Source organism: Squalius cephalus, assembly GCF_949319135.1.
Source record: "Squalius cephalus genome assembly, chromosome: 19".
In the NCBI taxonomy this organism is placed as follows: Eukaryota; Metazoa; Chordata; class Actinopteri; order Cypriniformes; family Leuciscidae; genus Squalius; species Squalius cephalus.
The window spans coordinates 19,089,795-19,113,720 of record NC_137140.1 but is presented as its reverse complement, the minus strand read 5'-3'; the positions used below and the strand labels follow the sequence as shown (position 1 = coordinate 19,113,720).

General features: G+C 37.8%; 1 protein-coding gene across 3 annotated transcripts; it reads left to right on the top strand.

Moving 5' to 3' along the window:
• The first annotated feature begins 4,230 nt into the window (after positions 1 to 4,230).
• tex2l (testis expressed 2, like) lies at positions 4,231 to 23,606 on the top strand. 3 transcript variants are annotated; one of them, XM_079850636.1, is made up of 13 exons: positions 4,231 to 4,664; positions 7,081 to 8,340; positions 9,350 to 9,550; positions 9,723 to 10,011; positions 11,283 to 11,512; positions 16,009 to 16,155; positions 16,306 to 16,405; positions 18,394 to 18,526; positions 19,113 to 19,247; positions 19,799 to 20,011; positions 22,158 to 22,278; positions 22,436 to 22,633; positions 22,677 to 23,606. In XM_079850636.1, the coding sequence occupies exons 2-12, from the start codon at positions 7,090 to 7,092 to the stop codon at positions 22,598 to 22,600; spliced, it is 2,985 nt and encodes a 994-aa protein (XP_079706762.1). In that variant the 5' UTR covers positions 4,231 to 4,664; positions 7,081 to 7,089; the 3' UTR covers positions 22,601 to 22,633; positions 22,677 to 23,606. The 3 variants fall into 3 exon arrangements, with proteins under 3 accessions (XP_079706762.1, XP_079706761.1, XP_079706760.1); XM_079850635.1 differs by adding an exon at positions 5,132 to 5,215 and having other exon boundaries at positions 22,436 to 23,606; XM_079850634.1 differs by having other exon boundaries at positions 22,436 to 23,606.
• Positions 23,607 to 23,926: the final 320 nt, after the last annotated feature.

Below are 23,926 nucleotides of genomic sequence, written 5' to 3'. Positions count from 1 at the left end.
CACAAATCTTTATCTAGGCCAAATTGTCCTCTTTTACCCCATCTCAGCACAGTGTGAGATAAAGAAATATTAGTGAGGACTCGGAGACAGGCTGCACTGTGGGAGTTTTACATTTTTATTATTTTGCTGTTTTATTGTCAGATTAATTGACCTCGTCCACATGCTCAATAATATTCTTATATGAATCAGTGTGGTCATACTATGATTATGTTAGTATGGATTAATCTGATTCTCCTAACCGGAAACAGTAGGCTACATATTCCAGTTTCTAGAAATCAGACAGAAAATAAGATGCTAACATACTCAGAATATTCACCATAATTTAATATTAATTTATTTCAAACAAAGATAATTTCAGGATGATGTTAAATTGAATTTGAGGCTATGAAAAAATACAAAGTTCTGTCATGAAACTCTAGATGGCGCCGCATGATAGGTCCTTATAGGGGTAACAAACTGCATTATTTTATTATTTTATAATGTTCCCAGGGGTGCACTACAAATGTTAGTATGATGTTCGTATGATTTTTACATCAAAAATGGTCATAATTTAGAAATAAAAGGCATTTTTCCTACCCTGATTGTAGCCCTATGGTTTGAATGTTCTGTTTTAAGGGGCGTGTCTGCTGTAAGACTTTAGTGTAAACGCCCATTGCTGTGATTGGCTAACATCTTTGCATATGTAATAGCTAGTATTACATGTGGAATTCTCTCGAAAACGTTTAGTACGTTTTGACAATTACAGTTCTTAAAGTTTACTAATCGTGAACATATTTAGATTGTGGTGTGAAAGGTTGCAGTGATGAGCATTGTAACCGATCACAGACACGTTTGAGCGCATGAATGCAGCGATCTCGTCATTGTAACTAGATTTCTGCACACTTTCATCATAACTACTGCTAACACAATGAAAATCGTTGCGGTTTGATTTACATAGCGTGCTTTGATCGCTTTCTGAAATTTAATCACAGTTTAAATAACAGATTATTTTCATCCTACTGAGAGGAGCACTGTGAAGTTGACTGTTTAGTCACTGGTTTGATTTACTGACATGACAATAAACGATTTTGAGACAAAAACATCTTACTGTAGGCCTACATGAATCAATAGGCCTAAATCACGGTCATTGCACTGGTGATTTTAGTTATGTACACATAATCCGTACATAATAAACGATCTGTAACAAAGCAATAGTGACTGCAGTAAAAACTGTAAGTGTGTTGCGCCGTTCCTTTCGGATTCAGTATAGAAGGCTCTCTGCAAAACCAATGCAGCTACTGTGTTTTTCCACAACCTGGCACTGCACAACATTTTGCACTCTTCAAAGGCATGTTTATCGCTTAGCTACTAGATCCAGTGTTAAAGCAACAACATGGAACTTTTCCTCTGCGGTCGCCCTACAGGTTGGAAGCGGAATTGTCCATTACCGCTGTCGTAAAATGATTTACGGTTACTGTATATGAAGCATGTAGGTTTTTTTTCATATGGGCAATGATAATATTATTAATCTTCCTCCTTTTATAATTTATACATATTTAGTAGACTAAACATTTTAACTCAAACATTTGCGATTTGCATGTCGATTACAATGCTCAATCTGAACGAGAATGATAGCGATAGCATCCTTACCATCTAAAACTAACGCATGTTAGTGTTTACTAGCTACCAGATTGATAATTCGCTCATCTACTAGCTGATTCATGAAGATAAATAAATGGAGGACCAGATAGTTTCCGTAACGTAGCCAGGCAGACAACAGATTAGAAAAACTAAAGATAGTATGCAAGCAATTTACAGTTACTTACTAGTTCAACAGCATGACGGCCAAGTCAGCATCGGTCTGGTAACACTCCTCCTCCATTAGCTCCCTATGATTAGCTCACGCCAGCGAGCAAACGCTCGACCCATATTGATCCTCATCCTGCCTTTCAGTTTATCACTCTCCCTTTTCCTCTTCCGACTCTACTCCGACAAAACCTTGGACTTCTTACGTTTCGCTGCTGCTTCAGCCATGACGAAAACAGACGCACGAAAACAAACGCGCTGGTTGGCCACATTTGAGGAAGTGGTGGGCGAAGTGACGTATGCCGTAAAGCAGTCGAATTTTGTAGTTCTTTTTGAGCGCTGGTTACTACCCGCACCGCGAAGTTACATAGTTCCAGTAAAAGCGATACAGACCCCGTCAGGCTCTGGCAGACGTCTCATTCAACCTATTGTAAGTCGATGTACTATCACAAGGGTCTTGGAAATATATTATGAAGGTTGAAAAGCTACATGTTGTTACTTTAAGGTCATGTCTGTTATATACCTACTACTACTTGTCGTGCTCGAATCAGTGGGCGGGGCTACTGAACTTTAGGGTTTGTGATGTCACCAACCCTGGAAGAAGCTCGTTGTAGTCCCTAACAAGCCGTTTGTAGTCCTTAAAAATAGATTTCTGTAAAAGAAAATATCTCCCTTTGCATTGAACTTTGAGTGTTGTAACTTTGCAGATGTTGTTTATGCTTAAACAGCAACATTACACACAAGTTAAAAAAGTGAAATCATAATCAAGGACCCCTTTAACTCAATTTGTTAGCGATCACATTGTTATCCACATAGCGCAGCTGATTGTTTGCTGTGGCATCTGCACATTCAAATACTTGGTATTGTTTGTTGATAGCAGTCTGCAGCGCGCTTTCAGATGCCCTGTCCAAATACCCACACTTGTGGTCTTGGCCACTTGAGAGCGCGTCGCCCACGCAACTGAAAGAAAGTGTGCAAGACTGTCCTTTGTCTTAAAAATGCCAAAGTGCAGTGCCCTTAAACCCACACTATCTTGAATACCGCTTTGGAGTGTATTCAAGGCTAAACGTATCCCATCATGCATTATGTTCGGGAACTCATGTGCCCCGAAATCACGAATTGAATTTGTGTTCAAAATTTACAGAAATGATATAATTAGCGAGCACATCATGAATCCATTTTCCAAAATGTTTTTTTTTTCTTTTTTTTTCTTACCCTTATTCACTGTAACGGTACACCTATAATAAGTGTTTATATTCTGACTGTTTTAGACTGTTTTAGACTGGTAGTACCTCTGCAGATTAGCCCAGGAACTGCGTGACTTGTCATAGACATAAACAGAGAGAAGTAGCTGTTCTTCCGCATGCAGTTCTGATGAGGGTGTTTATTTTGTACAACATTTGCAACTGCTTTTTTTATCACTTAATTAGAAGCAACACAATTTTAATATTGTGTCTTCTGTTAGTTACATAGCGACTGCTGAACAGACATTTAGAAGTTTATTTTAAAATGCAAAGTATTGAAAATCTCTGTAAACACTTGCATTTTTTGCAGGATTATAAGTGTGTCCCATCAGGCAGGGGCGTTGCTAAGGAGGTGAAAGTTAGGACGATTCTAAGGGCCCACGCTTTTGGGGATCGATCTTAGTAATGGAATGGGTGCGGTAGGGGGCCCAACCTCCTTCTTTCATGAAATATTCTTTCATAGGGCCCAAAATAGCTAGCGTCACCCCTGCCATGGGGTAATCAAAAGTTCTGCACACATTTGCAGTCTTCACGCTCACTTGAACACTCATGTAAGTAGACAAGTAGTCAGGTGCAAAGACTGCAAGTGTGGGTATTTGGACAGAGCAAGAAACACTCCACCTTCCCCAGCTCCACCTGTATAGCTCCACTAGCACAGCTACGAGGGTTATGTTATATGTGCAATTGCAGCGTGTCTGAATGTATTGCAGCAAGTCTCTGTACTTAATCTGCAGGAGCAGATCTATTCCACCAAGACCAAATACATTAACATTGCCACATTCATTACCATGGCAATCTCTCCAAGAGTTGTCATGACAGAAACATGTTTGGGGCGAACAGTAAATTTACATTTTACAAACATAAAAAAATATAATGATAATTTTTTCCCCCGTCTTGTGTAGCACATTAAAATAAAAAATAAAGAAATGAATTAGAATTAACGAGTTTAAATGACTTTTAATTAATTCCGATTCCAATATGCATAACCAGAATAGCCTAAATGAATCTTAATCTGAAAGTGCAGTGCACGTGGTCACTGTCACAGATTCAGGACAAATGTGGAGTGCTTATGGGTCATTGACATGTCCTGTTGTGTCTTTGAGCGTGTTGATGCTGGAGTTTATTTATTTATTTATTTATTTTTAAGCGGGATTAAAGTGGACTCCAGCCATGCTTCCTATAATCAGATTGAAGAGCTGCTGCTCGCAAAATCACATCTGGATGGAGCCTGTGAGGGGGAGGAGTTAGTTTCTATTGGGATACACAGCTTCACAGTAGCCTAATATAACAGCGATGTACTGCATAAGTGTTATAATAATACAAAACTCGGTAGCTGCACGCGCTGCACAGTCCAGGTTTACCGACCGACACATGCACATCTTGCACAGCCCTAACGGACGATACAAACGCACATTGGTCTGTAACTGTGGTTTATATCATAAAGTCTGATGGTAAACTGTGTGCAGAGTCAGACTCATGATTCATGCAAGACGTTTTAAGAAAGTGTAATCTGTCTCCTCTCTGGAAATGGTTCTCGGAACTGCGACTCAGTGTTACTGACGGGACACAAAAGCTGTTTTTTTATTTTTTATTTATTTTTTATTTTTGGAGATCAGGCGATGGTGCAGAAATTGGGTGAGTTCATTATTTTAAAATGATCTCTTTATCACAGAAAATGTCATTTGCCAGTGCTTCTTAAATGTCACAAAGTTACCTCAATCTAGTTAGTTTTGCTTTAATAAGAGAATCCCCTATCATTTTATATACTGCATGAATCCTGCAAAGCAACACACCATCTGCTGTGATGAATCTCTTGCTGTGTTGCTGTTCGTTGCAATGAATTCAAGTGTATCGTATTGCTCAGTATTTGTTTGGCACGTGTCTCTGAGAATTATTAGTGAATATAATCCATCTGAAACATTTTTTTTTTTTTTTTTTTTTTTTTTACGAGTCAGATTTGAAGGAATTTTAAGGATTTGGCATTTATGTGACGTTTTATAATATGCATGCAATTGTTCTATTTATCAATAACATTCTACAAAAGTTATGTCTGTTTATTTCCAACATTTAGTCTAGATCTTTCTATGGTTGTCTTCCAGTAGGCTGTCCATCAACATGCATTTTACTGCCAGTGGTAGTTCAGAAGAGATTATTAAAGGCCATGTGTATCCTGAGATTTAGTCTGAGTAAGTCTGAGATTTAAATTAGTAATCAGTAACATTTTGGGAGTGAATGTTTCATTGTACATCATGTTTTTACCCTGTTGCAAGTCATACCTGTAATTTGACAGATGTTATTTAGCAGGATTTGTAACCATTTCATGGTCAGCTTGAAAGAATGCCACTCATATTTCATTCTACCTCACCAAATGATGGTATTGGCACACTGTTTATACTCTTATATCCTATACACAGTAATGTTGATTGTTCAGTATATTAGATGACACATGAGTTCTGACATCATGCCACATAGATGTGCCCTTGGACAGTCTGTTGGTTTATTATTTCATCAGTCCGGTTTGAATGGAGTAGGGATTAAAGAGAGTTTGCCAGTTGCTGGAGAATTGGTGTCACAGGGTTACATAACCACAGAAGGCCGTCTTTAACTTACTTTTAAATGCCTTACTTGACCTAGAAAGATAGTGGGAGATTTTTGCTTTTAATTGAGTCAGTTGACTGAACTAAAGTCCCGGTTTTTCCTGACTAAGAGATATAGAGCTTAGTCTCTCATTCTGGTTCCCTTGATGGACTTAATAGTATTTTAGGATGCTACAGTCTATATAGAAATGATTACAATTTATGGGCAAAACAAAATAAACATGGGTTCTGTTACAAATAAATGGTTTTGTTCGTGTATTCTGAATTTAAGTATTACATAACCTCTTTTAAATAGGCCTACTGTATAAACAAGAACATTTTCCTGAAAGTGTCAATTAGCTTGTTTATTTTTTTATTGAGGACAGAAAGAAAACAATAATCTTAGTGTATTTTCAGCACTTTAGGGACCAAAACACATTCTGAAATGTAACATTAACAGAGTAAATGCAAATATTCAGCATAATCTTTCTTGCGCCATTGCTTTGCCTTCTACTACGCATATAGGATAAAATCAGGCACAAAGTGCATGAACTTTCTTAAATCTTTCTTAAATCTTTATATAACAACATAGTGTCAGTGCTTTCTGACTTTTTAAAAAGTGTTTAGAATTTCAAAGTTGTTATCGCCCAAAACTTATACAGTAGTCAACATTTGAAGTGGATCAAAACCTTTTTGAAAGTTATACATGAATTTTGAACAATACCCGTTCTTGTCTTAGGACAACTTTGATGAACTTTTTTGATCCACTTCAAATGTCGACTACTGTATATGCATTATGTAAGATTTATAACTCTAGTCTAGAAAATATTCATATTCAAAGAGTGTCATCTGTAGAGCAGTGGTTCTCAGCTTTTTGACTTGAAGGCCCCCTTTATCAGACGGTATATTTGAAATCAACTATGTTCCCCGACAGTTTTCAGCATCCCTCCACCACCCTGTCTCCTCACACTCGCCTGGTTACTTACTATCCTAACCAGAGATCCGGGGGGAGTACTCTGGGTTTGGGCCAAAATACAGAGCTCGGGACCCTCTCCTCGGACAGCACGCCAAATACTTATAGATTACGTATAAGTGTGAACTCGTGAATTAACAGAAACTGGGAGGGCTGAAGAAAATTAGTTTTGTGAAGAACTGTCCGTTCTTGAGTAAATTTATATTTTAGCATAATTCATTTAAATAATTTGAAGTCAGTCATCCCTGGTTGAGAACCACTGCTGTTGGGGGAAAAGAGTTGTAGAAGTTACTTCATTGTGGAACAAAACTGATCCAGTCAATATTTTGTCCAAAATGAGCATTGCCAAAGAAAGAATCTTTCTCATAATCATATAATGCTGTGTAATGCTTTAAAAACTGCTGATGGAAGCAAAATAACTGTGTTGCCCAGACATCTGGGGCAAAATAGTTTCATTGTCTTGTTTTTGCTGACTCAAAAATGTTTTACTTGTGCCGTGTAGAGATAAATCATGGCAGGGATGACAGGGAATGAAGGAACCCACAAATTGTCCAGTGAGATCCAGAGGCCGGGTCTACAGCCACAGCATGACACGGACCGGAGGGGAATAGTGATCCAGCTGACGGACACCGAGGGTGAATGGGACAATCTTGACGACGATGACCTCATATTCACCTTGGACTGTGATGGCAAAAAGTCACTCAGCTCCCTCCACACCCAAAGACCATGTTCGGTCGACATTCAGACAGAGGGGGAGTGGGGTCTCAGCTCACCTGCATTCAAAGTTCCTCTCTCTCCACCTTCATCAGGCTCCCTGGGAGACTCTTTTCTTCCGGGTTCTGGCTTCCTCTCGCCTACTCACCGGCCCTTGGCCAGCTTAGTGAAGTCATTATCTACAGAACTGGAACTGAAAGAGTCTTCTTTAAAGCCCAAACCACTCCTCAGCCTTGTAAAGTCGATTTCCACCGAGCTTTCTCGCAGTGAGCCTGAAGTGTCTCAATCCAGGTCTGATTCCAAGCTCAATCTGCACTTGTGGACGCAATTCACCCAGCCCAAAAGCCGCAATGGTGACTCCCGCACCGCCCCTCCATCTCCGGTCAACCTGTCCCCCACTGAGCCCAAAGCAAGCTTCTTTAAAATGGAGCTGGAGGACACCCGACGCAAGCTCTCAGAGGCCATGCAGGAGCCTTTGAGCATGTTCAGTAAGATCATGCGTGAGGAAAGTGTTGGAAGCCCCAAGCACCAAAGGAGCACAGGATCGATGGACTCTCCAAGCTACAAAAACGTTGGAATCGGGAAATCGAACACTGATTTGACTGTATCCGAATCTCCTAAACGTGCTAGGAAAGTAGAAAGTGAGGTTCTACCGGAGTGCAACTGGCCTGTGAGACATCGTAAACGGTGTGTGCAGAAATCCTCCCTCTCCCATGACCACCATAGCACACAGATAGACACTGGACCTGTGATGGAGACCAGCATTAACAAAACTGATGAAGGTTTGACAAAGCAATGCTCCTCGTCAGTGCCAGGAGTGGCTCTTGGTTATATTGGATTAGTGTCATACTGCTATTTTATCATTCCTTTGTCAGCATATTGGTCTGGCCTGTTCCTTGGTTTAGTGTTTGGATTAATTTTGGGGCTTGTGCTCATCCATTGGGGCTCCATCAGAGACCTGTCCACCAGTCACCAACATAGACTACATGGGACCCCCTATAATAACATTCTCTTTGAAACCCTGCAGAGCAATGTACCTTCCCTCAAGGTGAGTTGCATTTTCATTGCGAATATATTTGTTAAAACAGAATTGGTGTTATACTCTTTACTTGCAATGGAAACTTGCATACATTAATATAATGCATGCACTTGTAATGTAACCCAGTATGAAATAATAGTCAGAATATCAAAACATTCTATTGAATTTTTGGACAATATGTTAAAAAGAACTGTAATATATACAATATACGCTTATATATCCTCTCTTCTGTGGTCAGTATTTTTCACTCTTTACTGTCACATTTGACAGTTTCCATTATAAATTTATCTTAGTAAAGAGATTTTTAATTAAAGACATTTTTAACTAATGAATAATAACCATATTTCTTAGCCATATTTGATACACCCATTTTCAACACAATGTTTCTGTATATAAAGTATGAAAAAAATCAAGTTAGCATAAGTTGAATACCCTGAATATCCACTTATTACAATTTCATTTTGAAATATCACTAACAATATAAAAGTTGTTCTTACTGTGACTATCAAATTTCCCAGCAAAAACAAATGCATTACGACACAGAGGCAGACATTTTGGAAATTGTTACAAGTCCTTCTACTTCCTGAAGAGCATGGATAATCCATGAGGGGGCAGAAGACATGTAGTTGGTCTTTTCAATATAGGGTTAAATGCTAAGAAAAGCAACAGAACTTGCAGACTGCTATTAAACCAAGACCTGCACTTCAATGTGTCAAAGCTTATGTCCTTCGGGAGTCAGTTTTTATTTTTAACACACTGCAGTGAATTTCACAGTGTCTAAAGTAAGCATTAAGCATCTTGCTTCTCTCCAAAAACTGAGCAAAACCCTTATTACCAATCTACTGTGTTATAAACTCTGCTCTTCAGTGTCTTGATGCAGAATAAAATACACCCACTGCTCGTCACAGCTCTTATCCTGATGCCCTACTTCTTGAATTTGTCAGTCTTTATGCCAAAACTTTGTAGCGAGGATGCAGAGATTACAGTAGAGTTTAAGCAAAGTGTATCTGTGTTCCAGGGCTGGATGAACGAGATTTACACATATGATCCAGAGACTTATCAGCCATCTCTCATGCACTCCGTGTATGTCACACTGGATGGACCCTGTTTGCGGCTTGACTACCCACGTAACAACATTCCCCGCTGGGCTGCCTTTGATGAGCCCTGCTACGAAAAGCAATTCACCCACTCACGGATATTTCGACTCACTGGCAGCAAGGTTTGTGTCCCACTGATTTTATCTCCTTAGTAGAAAGAGGTGCATTGCCCTTCAGTGGTAGTGCGACACAGTTTTGCTTATGGTCTCTAAACCCAAATAGCTTGAATTATAATGTGGCAGAATGTTGCATGGATGTCACATAATCATAATGAAGTTGTTGCCTTGGTAACAGGTATTTCTTCTGCCACTGGCTTTGGCACACAAGAGAGTGTGGAACAGGAAGTATCCTATCTGCATAAGTTTGGCTGAAGGAGAAGGAGCTGTGGAAGAAGGCGAGATAGTAGAGGGTCCGGGCGAGGTTCAGAAAGTAGAGAAACCCCATGGATCTATGACTAATGTTTCCCAACCTGTCACACTTTACCTCTTTGGACGAACGGGACGGGAGAAAGAGGAATGGTTCCATCGACTGTTTTCTGTGTCCATTCACAAAGAAGAGGACCTTTTTGAATCTATATTTGGTGGTAAAGTTGTAATCATTTATGATGAAGTGAACATACAGCATACGTACAAAAACAACAACAACAAAAAACATAATTTGACAATATATGTCAATTTTTGCATATTTGTATGATATTTGATTTATGTAACGTATTTAATCAAGCTTTTAATATAATTTATTGATCATTTCTTTTAATCTATTTTATTTTTGTTAATAAGGGAATATTTTAACTTTGCTTTGTGTTAGTCAAAATCAAAGAATGAATAAATATGCTATCACTCCAAAAAAAATAGGCCTAAATTTAAGATTTATGTATTTGAATTGCATATAAAATTTCTATTAATTTGGATAGCACTGTTTTAATATAAACAAACTAATCAACTTAAAGGGTTACTACACCAAAATATTACATTTCTGTCATTAATTACTCACCCTCATGTCGTTCCGAACCCGTAAGACCTTCGTTCATCTTCGGAACATGAAGATATTTTTGACGAAATCTGAGAGCTTTCTGACACCCCAGACTGCAACGATATTTTCAAGGCCCAGAACGATAGTAAAGAAATCGTTAAAATAGTGCATGTGACAAAAGTGGTTTAACCTTAATTTTATAAAGTGACGAGAATACTTTGTGTGTCCAAAAAATGACTTTATTCAACAATTTATTCTCTCCTGTGTCAGTCTCTGATGCTGTTCACATTGTAAACACAGTGCAGCGCTTCCGGGTTCTACGTCAGAATGCCGGCTCAGTATTGGTCGGCTCCTGCGTCAGCATCACACGCATGTGGAAGAGAAGAAAGAGAAGAAATTGTTAAATAAAGTCGTTATTTATGTTTGTTTTTTTGCACACAAACAGTATTCCCGTTGCTTCATAACATTAAGGTTGAACCACTGTAGTTACATGGACTATTTAAATGATGTCTTTACTACCTTTCTGGGCCTTGAAAGTGGTAACTACTTTGCAGTCTATAGGGGGGTCAAAAAGCTTTTGGACTTCATCAAAAATATCTTAATTTGTGTTCGAAGATGAACAAAGGTCTATCCCTTTAATGTGATGCATGTTGTCAGTCATAAATAAATGAAAAAGTTAAGATTTCTGCACTCAACTTAACTTAACTATTAACTAATTGATTGCTTAGAATCAACATAAACCCATTCAGTTAAATTCATCCAGTCAGTATGAAAATGGTTAAAATATGGCTAGATGTGGTACAAGCAATATTCGATTAGTTAAAATGTATGATCATTAAACAAAGTGGAAACACTATTCTAATAATTTCTTTTGCTCTGTAGATAAATCTGTATTGTGTGAGGAGAACACTTTTGGTCTGTCACGTGGTGGTGACGGCTCAGTCAAGGACAGCAGTGAAGATGTGTTCCACAGTGATCTGGGTGGCAGAGTAAAGGAGAACATACCAGACTATACTTCTTACATGACCAGTCTCGTCTTCTCACCACACGCCAGTCCTGTTCAAAGCCCCTGCCAAAGCAGCACCCAGGGCAGTCCTATTGACAAAGAGCAGGTGAGCTTCAAACAAACATGCTTTGTCATAGAACGCTTTGTGTCAGTGGACGAGCTTTGTCATCCCTGTAAACGCGCAAGCTGTGAATAATCTTTGTCACGTGACCATGTACAAAAGCCTGATATACTGATATACAGATGTTGCCAAAGCACGTCAAAGTAAATCTTCTACATGACAGGTAGGCCTACTGTATGTCAAAGCACATTTATCTAGGTCTAAAACATGTTGGCTTTACATGATGGTGAATTGCTAATGAATAAAACTAGGTTAAATATTTAGCTTAAGATTCGCCATTAATTATTAAACAAAGCTTCATTCCTGTGGGTGTGGGAAGTGTGTCAGATGCTTAGAGGCAGCTGCTAAAATTGAAAAAACTGTAAAACAAATATGTGTTGCCTCTAAATGCAGGAAATACAATTACAAAAGTTTTTAAATTGTTTACTGGATTTAAACCTTTGTTTTACTGAAACCTGAAACTTTTACTGGCTGTACTATATGTGTCACAGATATCCAAGGAAGAAGTTTATTTATATAGCTCAGGGGCCGTATTCACAAAGCATTTTATCTTACCACTAGGAGTACTCCTAAATCGCACTAAAAGATTTTAGCTAGGAGTTTTCTCTTAAAAGTTATTCACAACGCCTTTCAGACCTACTCTTAGTAAAGAAAAATTACAACTCCTAAACTAAGAGTGAGTCTTCGTTGCTATTGATGACATCATTACTCATGCACGAGCTTGACTGAAGTGACCACCTTGATTGGCTGATGATTGTAACGCGGGAATGATTCAAACACCTCCCCTACGATGATGAGTGACAGGTGACAGGTCTGAGAGTGCGTGCGCTACACAAGTAGTGCGAAGGATGGAAGATGATGAATAACTGAATAAATAGCCTAAAAGAATAAAGAGTAAGGCAAAACAAATAGCCTAGTAGCCTAATGAAACATATGGATTGATGCAATATCTTTGCAACATTATTGAATTAATCTGTCACTATATGCCTCTGCCTACGTTTGCAAAGAGAAGAACATTTTAATTTGATTCACAATGAAACGTTACAATTAGTTTACATGCAATGAGTAGCCTAGATTTGGTTGTTGTTGGTGGCGTTATTGCATCCCTAGTTATGCCTACGATGCAAAATTGTTCCCTCGCGATTGGAAGCTCCTGTAGCCGCCGCTTACGCATTTCAAAACATCGCAACGTGAAATGCCACAAAAAGCGGTTTGTGAATAGGTCTTAGTGAGTTAGGAGTCCTCTCGACTTCTTTTAAGCTGTCCCAGGCTTAGGTGCTACTTTTAGGGCTAAAATGCTTCGTGAATTACTCTTAGTGAAAAAAATTAGGAGTCCTAAAGTTAGGAGTGACACGCCCATTATTTTTAGGAGTTGCTCCTAAATTCGCCAGTTAGGAGCTACTTTTAGCCTTAAAATTCTTTGTGAATACGGCCCCTGAACCATAGGCAGGAACTAAATACACAGAGATGTTTAACTAAAGGATGAACAGCTGTGATGAATGTAGTTAGTGTCCATGGTGAACAAAGGAACACATGTGACGAGTGAAAGTCAAAACAAACAGAACATGACACTGACAATATGAAAATGTGCCCCCAAAAAAATATTGGAATGGGATTAATAAATTAGCTTATTTATCAATGATCAAATTCATATTTTCATTTTAAAATGCAAATATTTCACATATTCTCCAATGTTTCATCATAGACTACCATTCAAAAGTTTGGGGTCCGTATAATTTTTAAATGTTTTGGGAAGAAGTCTCTTATGCTCAACAAGGCATTTATTTGACCAAAAATACAGTAAAAATAATATGAGCTGTGCTCTGTTTTCATGTAGTAAATTTCAAGTGTAAATTGTTGTTAGATGCTATTTATACTTGGCAGATACTATTTGCACCTCAGTGTATTATAAAACAGTATACAATAATAACAACATATTCAGTGTAAATTATTATATTTATTAAAGTCATAAATGGATGCTGACTTATTGGGACAAAGGTTTAGTTCACCCAAAAATGTAATCCATGTGACTCCTTTAAAAACATAATTTACCACTTTATTTACAAAATATTAATCTCAAAATATTTTGTAAATGATGTGACAAATAATGTTTTTTTTTGCAAAGCACTCGTCGCTTCATAAAATCGAGGTCAAACCACTGGAGTCTGCATAGGCTGTCAATTGAGTGACAGAAAGCTCTCAGATTTCACTAAAAAGATCTTCATCTGCGTTCTGAAGATGAATGAAAGTCTTAGAGATTTGGAAAGACATGAGGGCGAGTAATTAATGACATCATTTTAATTTTTGGGTGAACTAATCCTTTTTTGTCCTTGTCTCTAAAGCCCTCCCCTACACCTACTACTAACCTGATAAATACATTATTCACACTATTAAACACTCGTTCCACTTTATTTCCACTTTTCAAATATCTTCTTCATTTATTTATTTTTTAACCACCTCTCCGAGCTGATATGCAGTGGGAAAAGGGAGAAGAATGAGTTTGGAAAAAGGCGGATTCAAACTCAGATCGGTCTCTTCAAAAGCTAACGCCTTGCTTTATTCTCCACCACGCAACTGATCCTGTTTTCAATGGGATTTCTTTTGCAATTTTGTCTGGCTCAATCAGAAAATGGATGGAGTTAGTGTAAATAGCCTCTGCCAACAAGGCAAGCTATTGGTGTAAATAGAAACTCCGTTAATGGTTTTGAAACCATGATACTTTTTTCAGGATTCTTTGATGAACGGAAAGTTCAAAGTACAGCATTTACGTAAAACAGAATTCTTTTATAACATAATATCTTGCACCCAGCGCAATTGACTTTGTACACCGACGCATGTATCATTCCTATTTTGCACCCGCGCACAGCGGACTTTTCCCTCCACAGACGCACGTCGGTAAACTAGGAAATGAATTTGCGCTCCCGGGGGCGGTTCAGTGCAAAGAGGAGGCGTGTTCCGGCGCAAACGTTCCCTGGTGCTATTTTGCTGGTTTAGAAAACAATTCCGCCACTGACCAGGAAAAACCTAGTCTAAAGTCAGTGGCACATGTTATTCATATGCTATTTTAAGGACGCATGCTTGGCCATAATCAATGTAGCGTGTGCACAACGCGCATACACTTTGCTTATCTCATCTACACACAGACGCAGCAGTTCTCATTTTTAGAAAACCATACATTATTACAAGGAAAAATATTAACACACGAGAGAAATCATTGTTGTGTCCATGAAGATGTGAAAAAATAGGCATAAATTTAGCTTACACATTTACCCAAATTATTATACCCCTGTTTAACCAAAGCTAATTTGGGTGGGTTTCTCCCATCCCCAATGTCACTTCTCTGTCTTTTACGGCCCTGACGAGAACGTCGGTCTCCTCGGCTGTGAACCGCTCCTGACGCGCGCCTGGCAAATCCGCCGTTATAATAGCAATCTGCCATGGAACAAGGGTGCCTGCTCTTAAAGGGAATGTGAGATGTCGCTCTGATTGGTTTATTTCACGTTACTCCCAAACCACACCTATGAATAATGAAGCTACTTCAGACCAACCCATTTTAGATTTGCGTCGGGCGCAAGAGTCATTTATCCCGCCGGTATAATAGCAACAGCGCCCAAGACCCGCCCACAAAGTTACTTGCGTTTCGCGCTTGATTCTTGCATTTCAGATTGTTAAAATAGGGCCCTAATAAATGGTTTGACCATCACTTTTGAGTAATTCATCCTCACCACTTAAAAGTTGTTAGTTTATCGCTAGTGCACCGTTGACTAGAAAAGCGTTTTTTTTAATGCTAAAATGTTTTTTTTGGCATAAAGTCAATTTTCTACATGGCAGGTATGTATAAGCACATTTATCTAGGTCCCAAACATGTTGGCTATACAGTACATGATGGTAAATTGCTATATAAAACTGGGTAAATATAAAACTTGGTAAATTATTTGGCTAAAGATTACCCATGAATTATTAAATTAAGCTTTTTTTCCCTGTTAGTTTTGCCTTCAAATGCAGGAAATATATTACAAAATGCTGAAAGATGTTTTACAGCATATAATATTCTGAAACGTAATTGAAGCTAATTTATTAATCACATTTCAAAATGTTGTTTTGAGGCACACTTTCATAATGTCATAAAAAAAATCATAAAATTTCATATAGTTTTGGAATGGGATTTTGGAATTGGATTAATAATAATAAAAAGTTGCAAATCTTTCACATATTTTCCAAATGATTCAACATATCTCTAGATATGACAGTTTACCCCTAAAGTGGAGCAAGTTGTGCCACTGGACCACTTTTGTTTAGAAGCAATATTTTTGGCACAGTGTTTTCAGTTGAGAGCAAATATCTTGAAATATATGAAGAACTATTATTTTTACCTATTTAATATTTAATTTCTCCTTGCTTTGAGGACTATTTAAGTCAAAAGGGGTGCAGCTTACCCCACATTGTAGAAAATTACAATGTGTCTTCCATCACCCTCTTAGGAGCAGACCTTTTGTTGCAGTGAGGATGAAACAAAGCCTGTCTGGTTGAACGCAATAATTGGTCGAATCTTTTGGGACTTCCTCCATGAAAAGTACTGGGCTGATAAAGTCCAACAGAAAATACAGCGAAAGCTGAGCAAAATTCGGGTAAGAGAACAGACAGGAATTACATCATGTTCTTTAACTGGATGAAGGATGTTTTTTTTTTAATCTTCCTCAAGTGAAATAAATAGATTATGATAATAATAGTCCTACCCTGTGTGCATGTGTTTCTGAGTTTACCCTCTTTTACCACAGTTGCCTTACTTCATGGATGAACTGACCCTCACCGAACTGGCCATGGGCTCCAGTATGCCCCAGATAACAGGCACTTCACTGCCACAGATCAACAGCAGAGGTGAGTGGGGCTCCTAAGAGCCTCTTATAAAAGAGCATTTGGTCATTCATCCATCACGACTGCTTGAGCGTATGTGTTCCTGCACTGAGTAGTAGATGAGATGTTATTATCCTTCTGTAATCTCAGGGATCAAAGGAGCGCATAACATCACGTCACTCTCCTCAGCGAATAGGAGCTCGCGTGTGAGTCTGTTTACACGCTCAGCTGCATGGTGAAATGCTCAATGTGAAGAACATGCGGGATGTATTATCCCCACGAGAAGTGAAGCTGTTATTGTGTAGGGCACAGTGTGTGTCAATTACTCTCCGCATCATGATCTGTGAGCATTATGTAACATGTAATGGCTTTCAACTGTCTGGCTCCCTCGTTCAGGTCTCATCCCATTTATGGATTTATAATGTGTGCTAGTAGACTTGTGGGCATTTTACTGTGCTATAATTATATGGACTTTCATCCATGAACAGATCTTGACTATATAAGTTAGTAACACAGGCTCTTAAGAGTCTTTGATTTCAACACCATACAACATTATTAGTCGATATTAAAATAGGAAATTAATATATGTGAGCTGAGCTGATATATTTAACATTTTAATTGTTACTTTTTTATGAAGAAAGCACACATTTTCTGAATAAGCATTTCTTTAATTCTTTTTTGACGAATTATCTCGTCTTTTATGAGAAAGAGCTTCCCTGAGCTTTAACAGCTTTCCGTGTTTTCACTTTTATAAGGCAGGGGGTGCTATTATGCATCTTATGAAAGAGGACTGAATATCAAAACACAGGTGAAGATGATGCAGAAACTTGCGATATCATATGTAATCATATCATCAACACCACGATCATCAACATTAAACAGCATATAAATCAAAACTGCTTAATGTTACTGAATGAAATGTCGACCGAGGACGAGGTATAGCACTGTGCCAGCATTAGGGGTGGTGATGGACTCCATCTTGTTTTGATAATCATTCTGAATCTGATCCAGACGGATCTCTGATGGCATGCTGCAGGACTAGCCTACAGCGAATACTGAACCAGACTATTTAGTTGTTGAGCCAGTAATCTCATTGGTTGCAGAAACACCAAAGGCCAATCACACTGTAAAATCTAATTAGTTGGACTTACTTAAAAAAAAAAGCATGCAAACCGATTGCCTTGAAAAAAACAAGTGAAGTTAAATAGGAATAGTATGTGGTACTGACAAATGCTTAGTTAGTATAGTTCACTTACACAAGAGTTCTAGTAACTAAAAAAGAACTGTAGAGAGTACTTGATAATTTACTTTAAATAAAATATAATTGTTACCATTGTTGTGTTTTGCAGGCTGATTGTTGATGTCTGTGTGACTCAAGTATGATCAATTGCAAAATACACACTTCTCTTCCTTTGAAACCGAATAACTGATTTCTTGTTGCAATCGCTGCATCATTGGGAAGAGAATTACAATAGTATAAATTAAGTTCCAAGTGCCCAACCAAAGGGATCACTAATCGCCATAATGGTGACTAAAACATTTTAGGAAAATCAACATCAATTTATGAAGTCAGCTTGTGCGATGTTCTCTCAAATTTTTCATTTGTATTAAAATTTCAACATTCAAGATGACTTTGGGAAATGAGTGAATGCAAACAGAGAAAAATAACTGCAGAAGTGGAGGAAATGAGTGAAAAGTCTATTAAGATTTTCCCCGCCTCAAAAACCACACTCAAACCAATCAATTAATCTTAACTTGGGTTTTCTTAGTAAACAAAACATAGTATGTGAATAGTGCAGATTACTAGATTTTTACAATTAAGTTAAGACATTAAGTAAAGTTAACTAAAAAGTGTTAGTTAGAATTTTACAGTGCAGCTTGTGCTATGTGGTAAAGAGTTGTATGACTGTACTAGATATTTATTGCTGAATGTAAAAGTTTTTGTAACAACAGTTATAACAACAACAGGTAACTTTTGCTATTATTAAAAGAAAAATATCTTTCTGTGTCAGGTCTATGGTTGCATGTGGAGGTGGAGTACACAGGAGCACTACAGATGACTCTAGAGACTAAAATCAACCTCTCCAAACTTGGGAAGGAGGGAGTCCTGGAGGCAGAGACAGAGTTGGAGACAATCAATGTGCTGTAAGTTTTTGGAGAATAAAATAACCTTTCTGAATTCTCATCATCCAGTACTTATTATCTCAAAACAGCATGGCATATATAAAGTCTACTATATAACCTGCAGAAAACCAATACTTAAATTGAACAAAAGTGGCAGTAAACACTGTTAGATTACAACAAATATTTTTGATTTCAAATAAATGTTGTTCTTTTGAACTTTCTATTCATTAAAAAAAAATATATATCTTGGTTTCCACAAAAGCAGCACAATCGTTTTAGCATTGATAAGCCATGCTTCTTGAGCACCAAATCAGCATATTAGCATGGTTTCTGAAGGATCTTTGATGTAAGATCATGTGACACTGAAGAGTTATGGTTGCTGAAAGTTCAGATTTGCAACACAGGAATAAACGACATTTTAAAATATATTTAAATAGAAAACAGAAAGAAATACTTCACAATAATTACTGTTTTTACTGTATTTTTATCAAGTAAATGCAGCCTTCGTGAGCATAAGAGACAAAAAAACATTAAAACTCAGTATAATCCTAGTGTCATTTGTGGGTTTATGTCTTATGCCACATCCCTGTCTGGATGTGTTGTGCAGTAGCAGGTCCAGGCTCTCTGTGCTGGCTGACAGTGATGAGGAATCCTCAAGTGCAGGATCCTCGGATGAGGAGGAAGTTTCATCTGCTGAGACTCAAGGAACCCTGACAGAAAAGGCTCTAGCTGGTGCTGAGGGGTAATTATTATTTACTGAACAATTAACATAATTCAATAAAAGTAATTCGTTATTCTCTGAGATCTCAGAGTTTGGGATGTTGCAACTATTTGCATTATTTGGATGGGATGTATTTCAGAAATGTTGTCTTTGTAAATTAAACATCAAGATGTTGTCAAGTGGCTTGCTGACATTATAGGGATAGTTCACCAGAAAATTTTAATTTTCTTACCCTCATGTCGTTCCAAACCGTTCTTTCTTCAATTGAACATGCAATATGTTGAGATATTTCAGAGAATATAAACCCTGCTTCTTGTCCATACAGTGAAAGTGGATGGGGACTAGAGACAACCACGGTCGCCATTCACTTTCAATGTATGGAAAAGAGCAGCTTGGACATCTTGCTAAATGTCCACTTTTGCGTTCTAGCCAAGAGGGTTTGGAGCGACATGATTTTTGGGTGAATTATGCCTATAAAACATAATCTCTGTCTTTTTTTGAGTTCTTTGTCAAAAATGCTTCTTAAAATAAATCAAAGCCATCTGATGAAAAATTCACTTTGCCTCCCGCAGGGCTGCAGCTGGAGGCAGCACTAGCAGGCGGATTTTGAAATTTGTCGACAAGATTGCCAAGTCGAAGTACTTCCAGAAGGCCAAAGAAAATGAGTACATAAAGAAGAAGATAGAAGAAATGTCCAACACCCCTCTTCTGCTTGCGGTGGAAGTTAAAGAGCTCTCTGGAACCCTGGCCGTCAACATTCCTCCTCCCCCCACAGACAGAATATGGTACGAGCCATTGAACACGCTGTTAATGTTGCATCGGGGATTGGAGCTTTGCTTAAGCTCACACAATGATTACAGAGATTATCGAAAGCAATCACGCTCCTTAATGATTGGTGTCATTCACTCTTTTAACTTTGTTGTAATTCAATTTCAATTTGATAATTAAGGATTAGAGACAAGTCTGCTAACTGGGCATGATGTGATGAATTCAGTGATGCAAAGAGGAGGAGCAGGATTGTGGACCAATGCAATTTCACTGTGAAAAAGAAGTGCACTTTAGCATATTTTTATTTAAAAAAAAATAGCATGGAATTAATATACTTTAAAAGAATATACTTAAGTTCGAAATGAATGTTATGTTTCCTTTAATTTAAATTAAATGAAAGTATAGTTTAAATTTATATTTAATGCAAATTGCCGAACTTTAGAGTGCTTTTTTTGACCTGCTTAAGTAGGATTTTAGTATCTTATATGTTGTTTCGTAATAACATTGTCTTTGAAATATGGTTAAATTATACTGCTCGATGTACTGACAGGGATATATGGTACTAAAATATGTAATTTCTATTGAAACTTGTGTTTAGACACATTTTGCAATTATGAAGTAGCAATTTAGTACAATTAAAATTTACTAAATTAATGTAATATTGAGCAACACACTACAGATAAAATTATAATCAAATACTTAACTTGTGCTTTAGTATGTTAGTCAGTACATCAAAATAAAGCATGACAAAGGAGTATTAAAACGTAATGTTTTAAAGGGGTCCTATTATGCTTTTTCACTTTTATCAACTTTAGTTAGTGTGTAATGTTGCTGTTTGAGATCTGCAAGGTTACAAAGCTCAAAGTCCACTCCAAAGGGAGATATTTTATTAAACAGAATCCACTGTTCAAGAACTACAACAAACGGCTCGTTTGGACTACACCGCGTTTTTTCTGGATCTTGTGAAGTCACAATGTTACTCATTTAAATAATCCACACCCATGGAATACGCAAAAACAAAGAGCAAGGCCTGGCTGAGCTGCTGCTATGTCAAAGAGACACTGTTTTGTCCACCCCGTTTCCAAAACTCATTTGTTTGACCTTCCTAAGGCTGACGAACTTAGAGTGGGTAAAATTTATTTTAAACACTGTTCCTGAACATTATAATCCTAACGTTTAACTGTGACAATGCCGGCCACGGACAAAAGCTTCTCCTGAAATGAAGCAATTACCACTTTGTCTGGACATTCTGTTGTTTGTGGATCACAACTTGTCAGGATGTCTTATTATTTCTAGTTGCGTTTTCTATTATAAGTTCCAATAATAAGTTTTATCTTGTTGCTACAATGTAAACAAAAGGACAAAGCTGTTTGCCTCCGGCTCCCCTGCTAGACAAAATTAGTGTTGATACAGTGTTTACTGTAGTTTTTGTAAGCTCTTGCTTTTGTTGTTATTCATCGCTCCGTAGGAAAATGAACCATGGTTTTGTGATCGTTAACTGTTTGTATTACCATAGTTTTCCGACAAGTATCATGATTAAATTATTAAATTAACTTTGTGTCTAAAATGTAGAACCCCCCCCCCCCCCCCCCCCAAAAACAAACATAACACTCTGAAACATCCTGTGAAATCTGTGCTTGCAAAGTCCGTGCTTGAAATCTGTTCTGGATGATCCTCTTGTTTGTTTACATTCTTAAGTCTGAATCAGGCTTGAATTGGTTTGAAATTGACACCATACTTAATATTTACACCTGATTAGATGAAACTTGTGGTTATTGTGCGGGGCGTGACATTTTCCGAACACGCGCTAAGCGCTCTCAATCACGACACACTGGGCTAGCAAACCGATCACAGCACATTTCGTATTTCGGAAGGAGGGGCTTCATCGAAACAGGAAATAAACTGTGCATTCGGGCCAATCTGGGGAGAGGGGTGCTGTAATAATGTAAAATATGTGAAAAATAATGTGTTTTTTGAACAATCAAGCATGAAAGCATATTCTAGTACAGTCTAAAAACAAAATCAAGACTTTTACATAATTACAAAGTGACTTAAGTATATTTTTTATGGAAATATTGAAGTGATTTTTGTGCATTCAGGTTTGCAGACATGTCTTTGTATACATGCACCAGAATAATAAGTGTTTTGTTGTTTCTCTTTTAGGTATGGTTTCTGCGGACCCCCGAAACTTGACCTAAGAGTCAGGCCCAAACTGGGAGAGCGAGAAGTGACTTTCTGTCATGTGACTGAATGGATTGAAAAGAAGCTACAAGATGAGTTTCAGGTTTGTTTTGATGAGATTGTGATAGCTTCACTAGAAACTTGCTGACAGCTTTTACTTTGATGATATTTTATTAATTATTTCAGTTAAATTATGTACTTTAAAATATTTGAATTAACCTCCATAACAATTCTTGTCCGATTTCCTAATAATTTTCCAGGAAGTTTTTGTTTTGCCCAACATGGATGACATTTACCTGCCGCTAATGCACTCTGGGATGGACAACCCGACAGCTTCCCAACAACACCCTGCAAAGCTGTCCCAGCATTCCTCTGTGGCCTCCACTGACAGGTGTGATCTGGAACATTCTGCAGAACTACAGTAGTGCCTCCTTGTGGACAGACATGTCAATACACCGGTATCAGGAACTCGCTCCTTCAACTTAAAAAAACTACTAGGAGTGTGACTTGTAATCAGCTTCATTTAAACATCCCACACATGTTCTCTCTTAATTTATTATCTCCCATTATCATACATTCCCATTTTTTGGAAACCCAAAACAGTTATTCCTATCATACCATTGGCTTAATGTGTGTTTAAACCATTTTATTACCTTATTGTGTTTATGTCCTAAGGACAACTGATTATTTGTTGAACATCCACAATAGCTTAAATTAGACGTATAAACATTAGCAATAACAAGGAAATAGTAAATAATAAAGAATTTATTAAAGAATTCATTTTTAGTCAGAACTCGTCTTACATGTTCCACAAGTGTTTGCTTTTTACATTATGAATTAATATATAGTATCAAAGACAGTTTTTGTACGATTTCACATTTTCTTGTCAAGTGTCACTTCAAGATTGTAATATCTGTAATCTGTAATAATTTAAGCAGGCATTTGAATGTTACAGTAATTGTTTTTTCTTTTTAATATTTGTGCATTAGCATCAATGTCTCACTTTATTAACCTCTCAAAGCTCTAGGAGGAATGTGCTAAAAAATGATCTTTTTCTGTTTATCGTGCTTTTCTCTATATACAAACAATAAATCTGTAAAATTGGTTGGTTGTGCTGCCCATAAAGGGATTCTGTCATCATTTACTCAACCTCATGTTTTTAAACCTGTATGATTTTCTTTGTTTTGCAATCTGCAGAACACAAAAGAAGATTTTTTTTTTCCCCAGTGTTGTTTTATACCACATTGACTTTCATTGTATGGACAGTTGAAACATTCTTCAAAATATCTTTTATGTTTCACAGGAGAAAGAAAGTCATACAAGTTTGGAATGACATGAAGGCGGTTAAACATTTCTGGGTGAACTATCCCAGATGATTACAAAAAGGGAAAGATACATTTAATAAAACTCGCACATAAAAAACTAACTCGAATGCTTTCTTTGAATCCTGAAGGATATTTCCGTCATGTATTTCTGACTCTTGAACTGTTAGTGGGCTGGCGTCTGCTGCTGCTGCTGCTGCTCGGACTGGCGGCACTAGCACCAGTCCAAGTGCTGGTTCCCTCCCCTGCTTCAATTTCCAGATGGTCGACCTCCAGGCTCTCACACATCAGATTGATCTGCCTTCTTATTTGTGCCATCCGGCTCTGCATGCGCTGCATCTTCCTGCGTAGGTTGGCAGCGATGGCCCTCTGTTTCCTCCGCTCGGCTACGTAGCGCTGATGTAGCTCTCGGTAGCAGTTGTGTTGGGC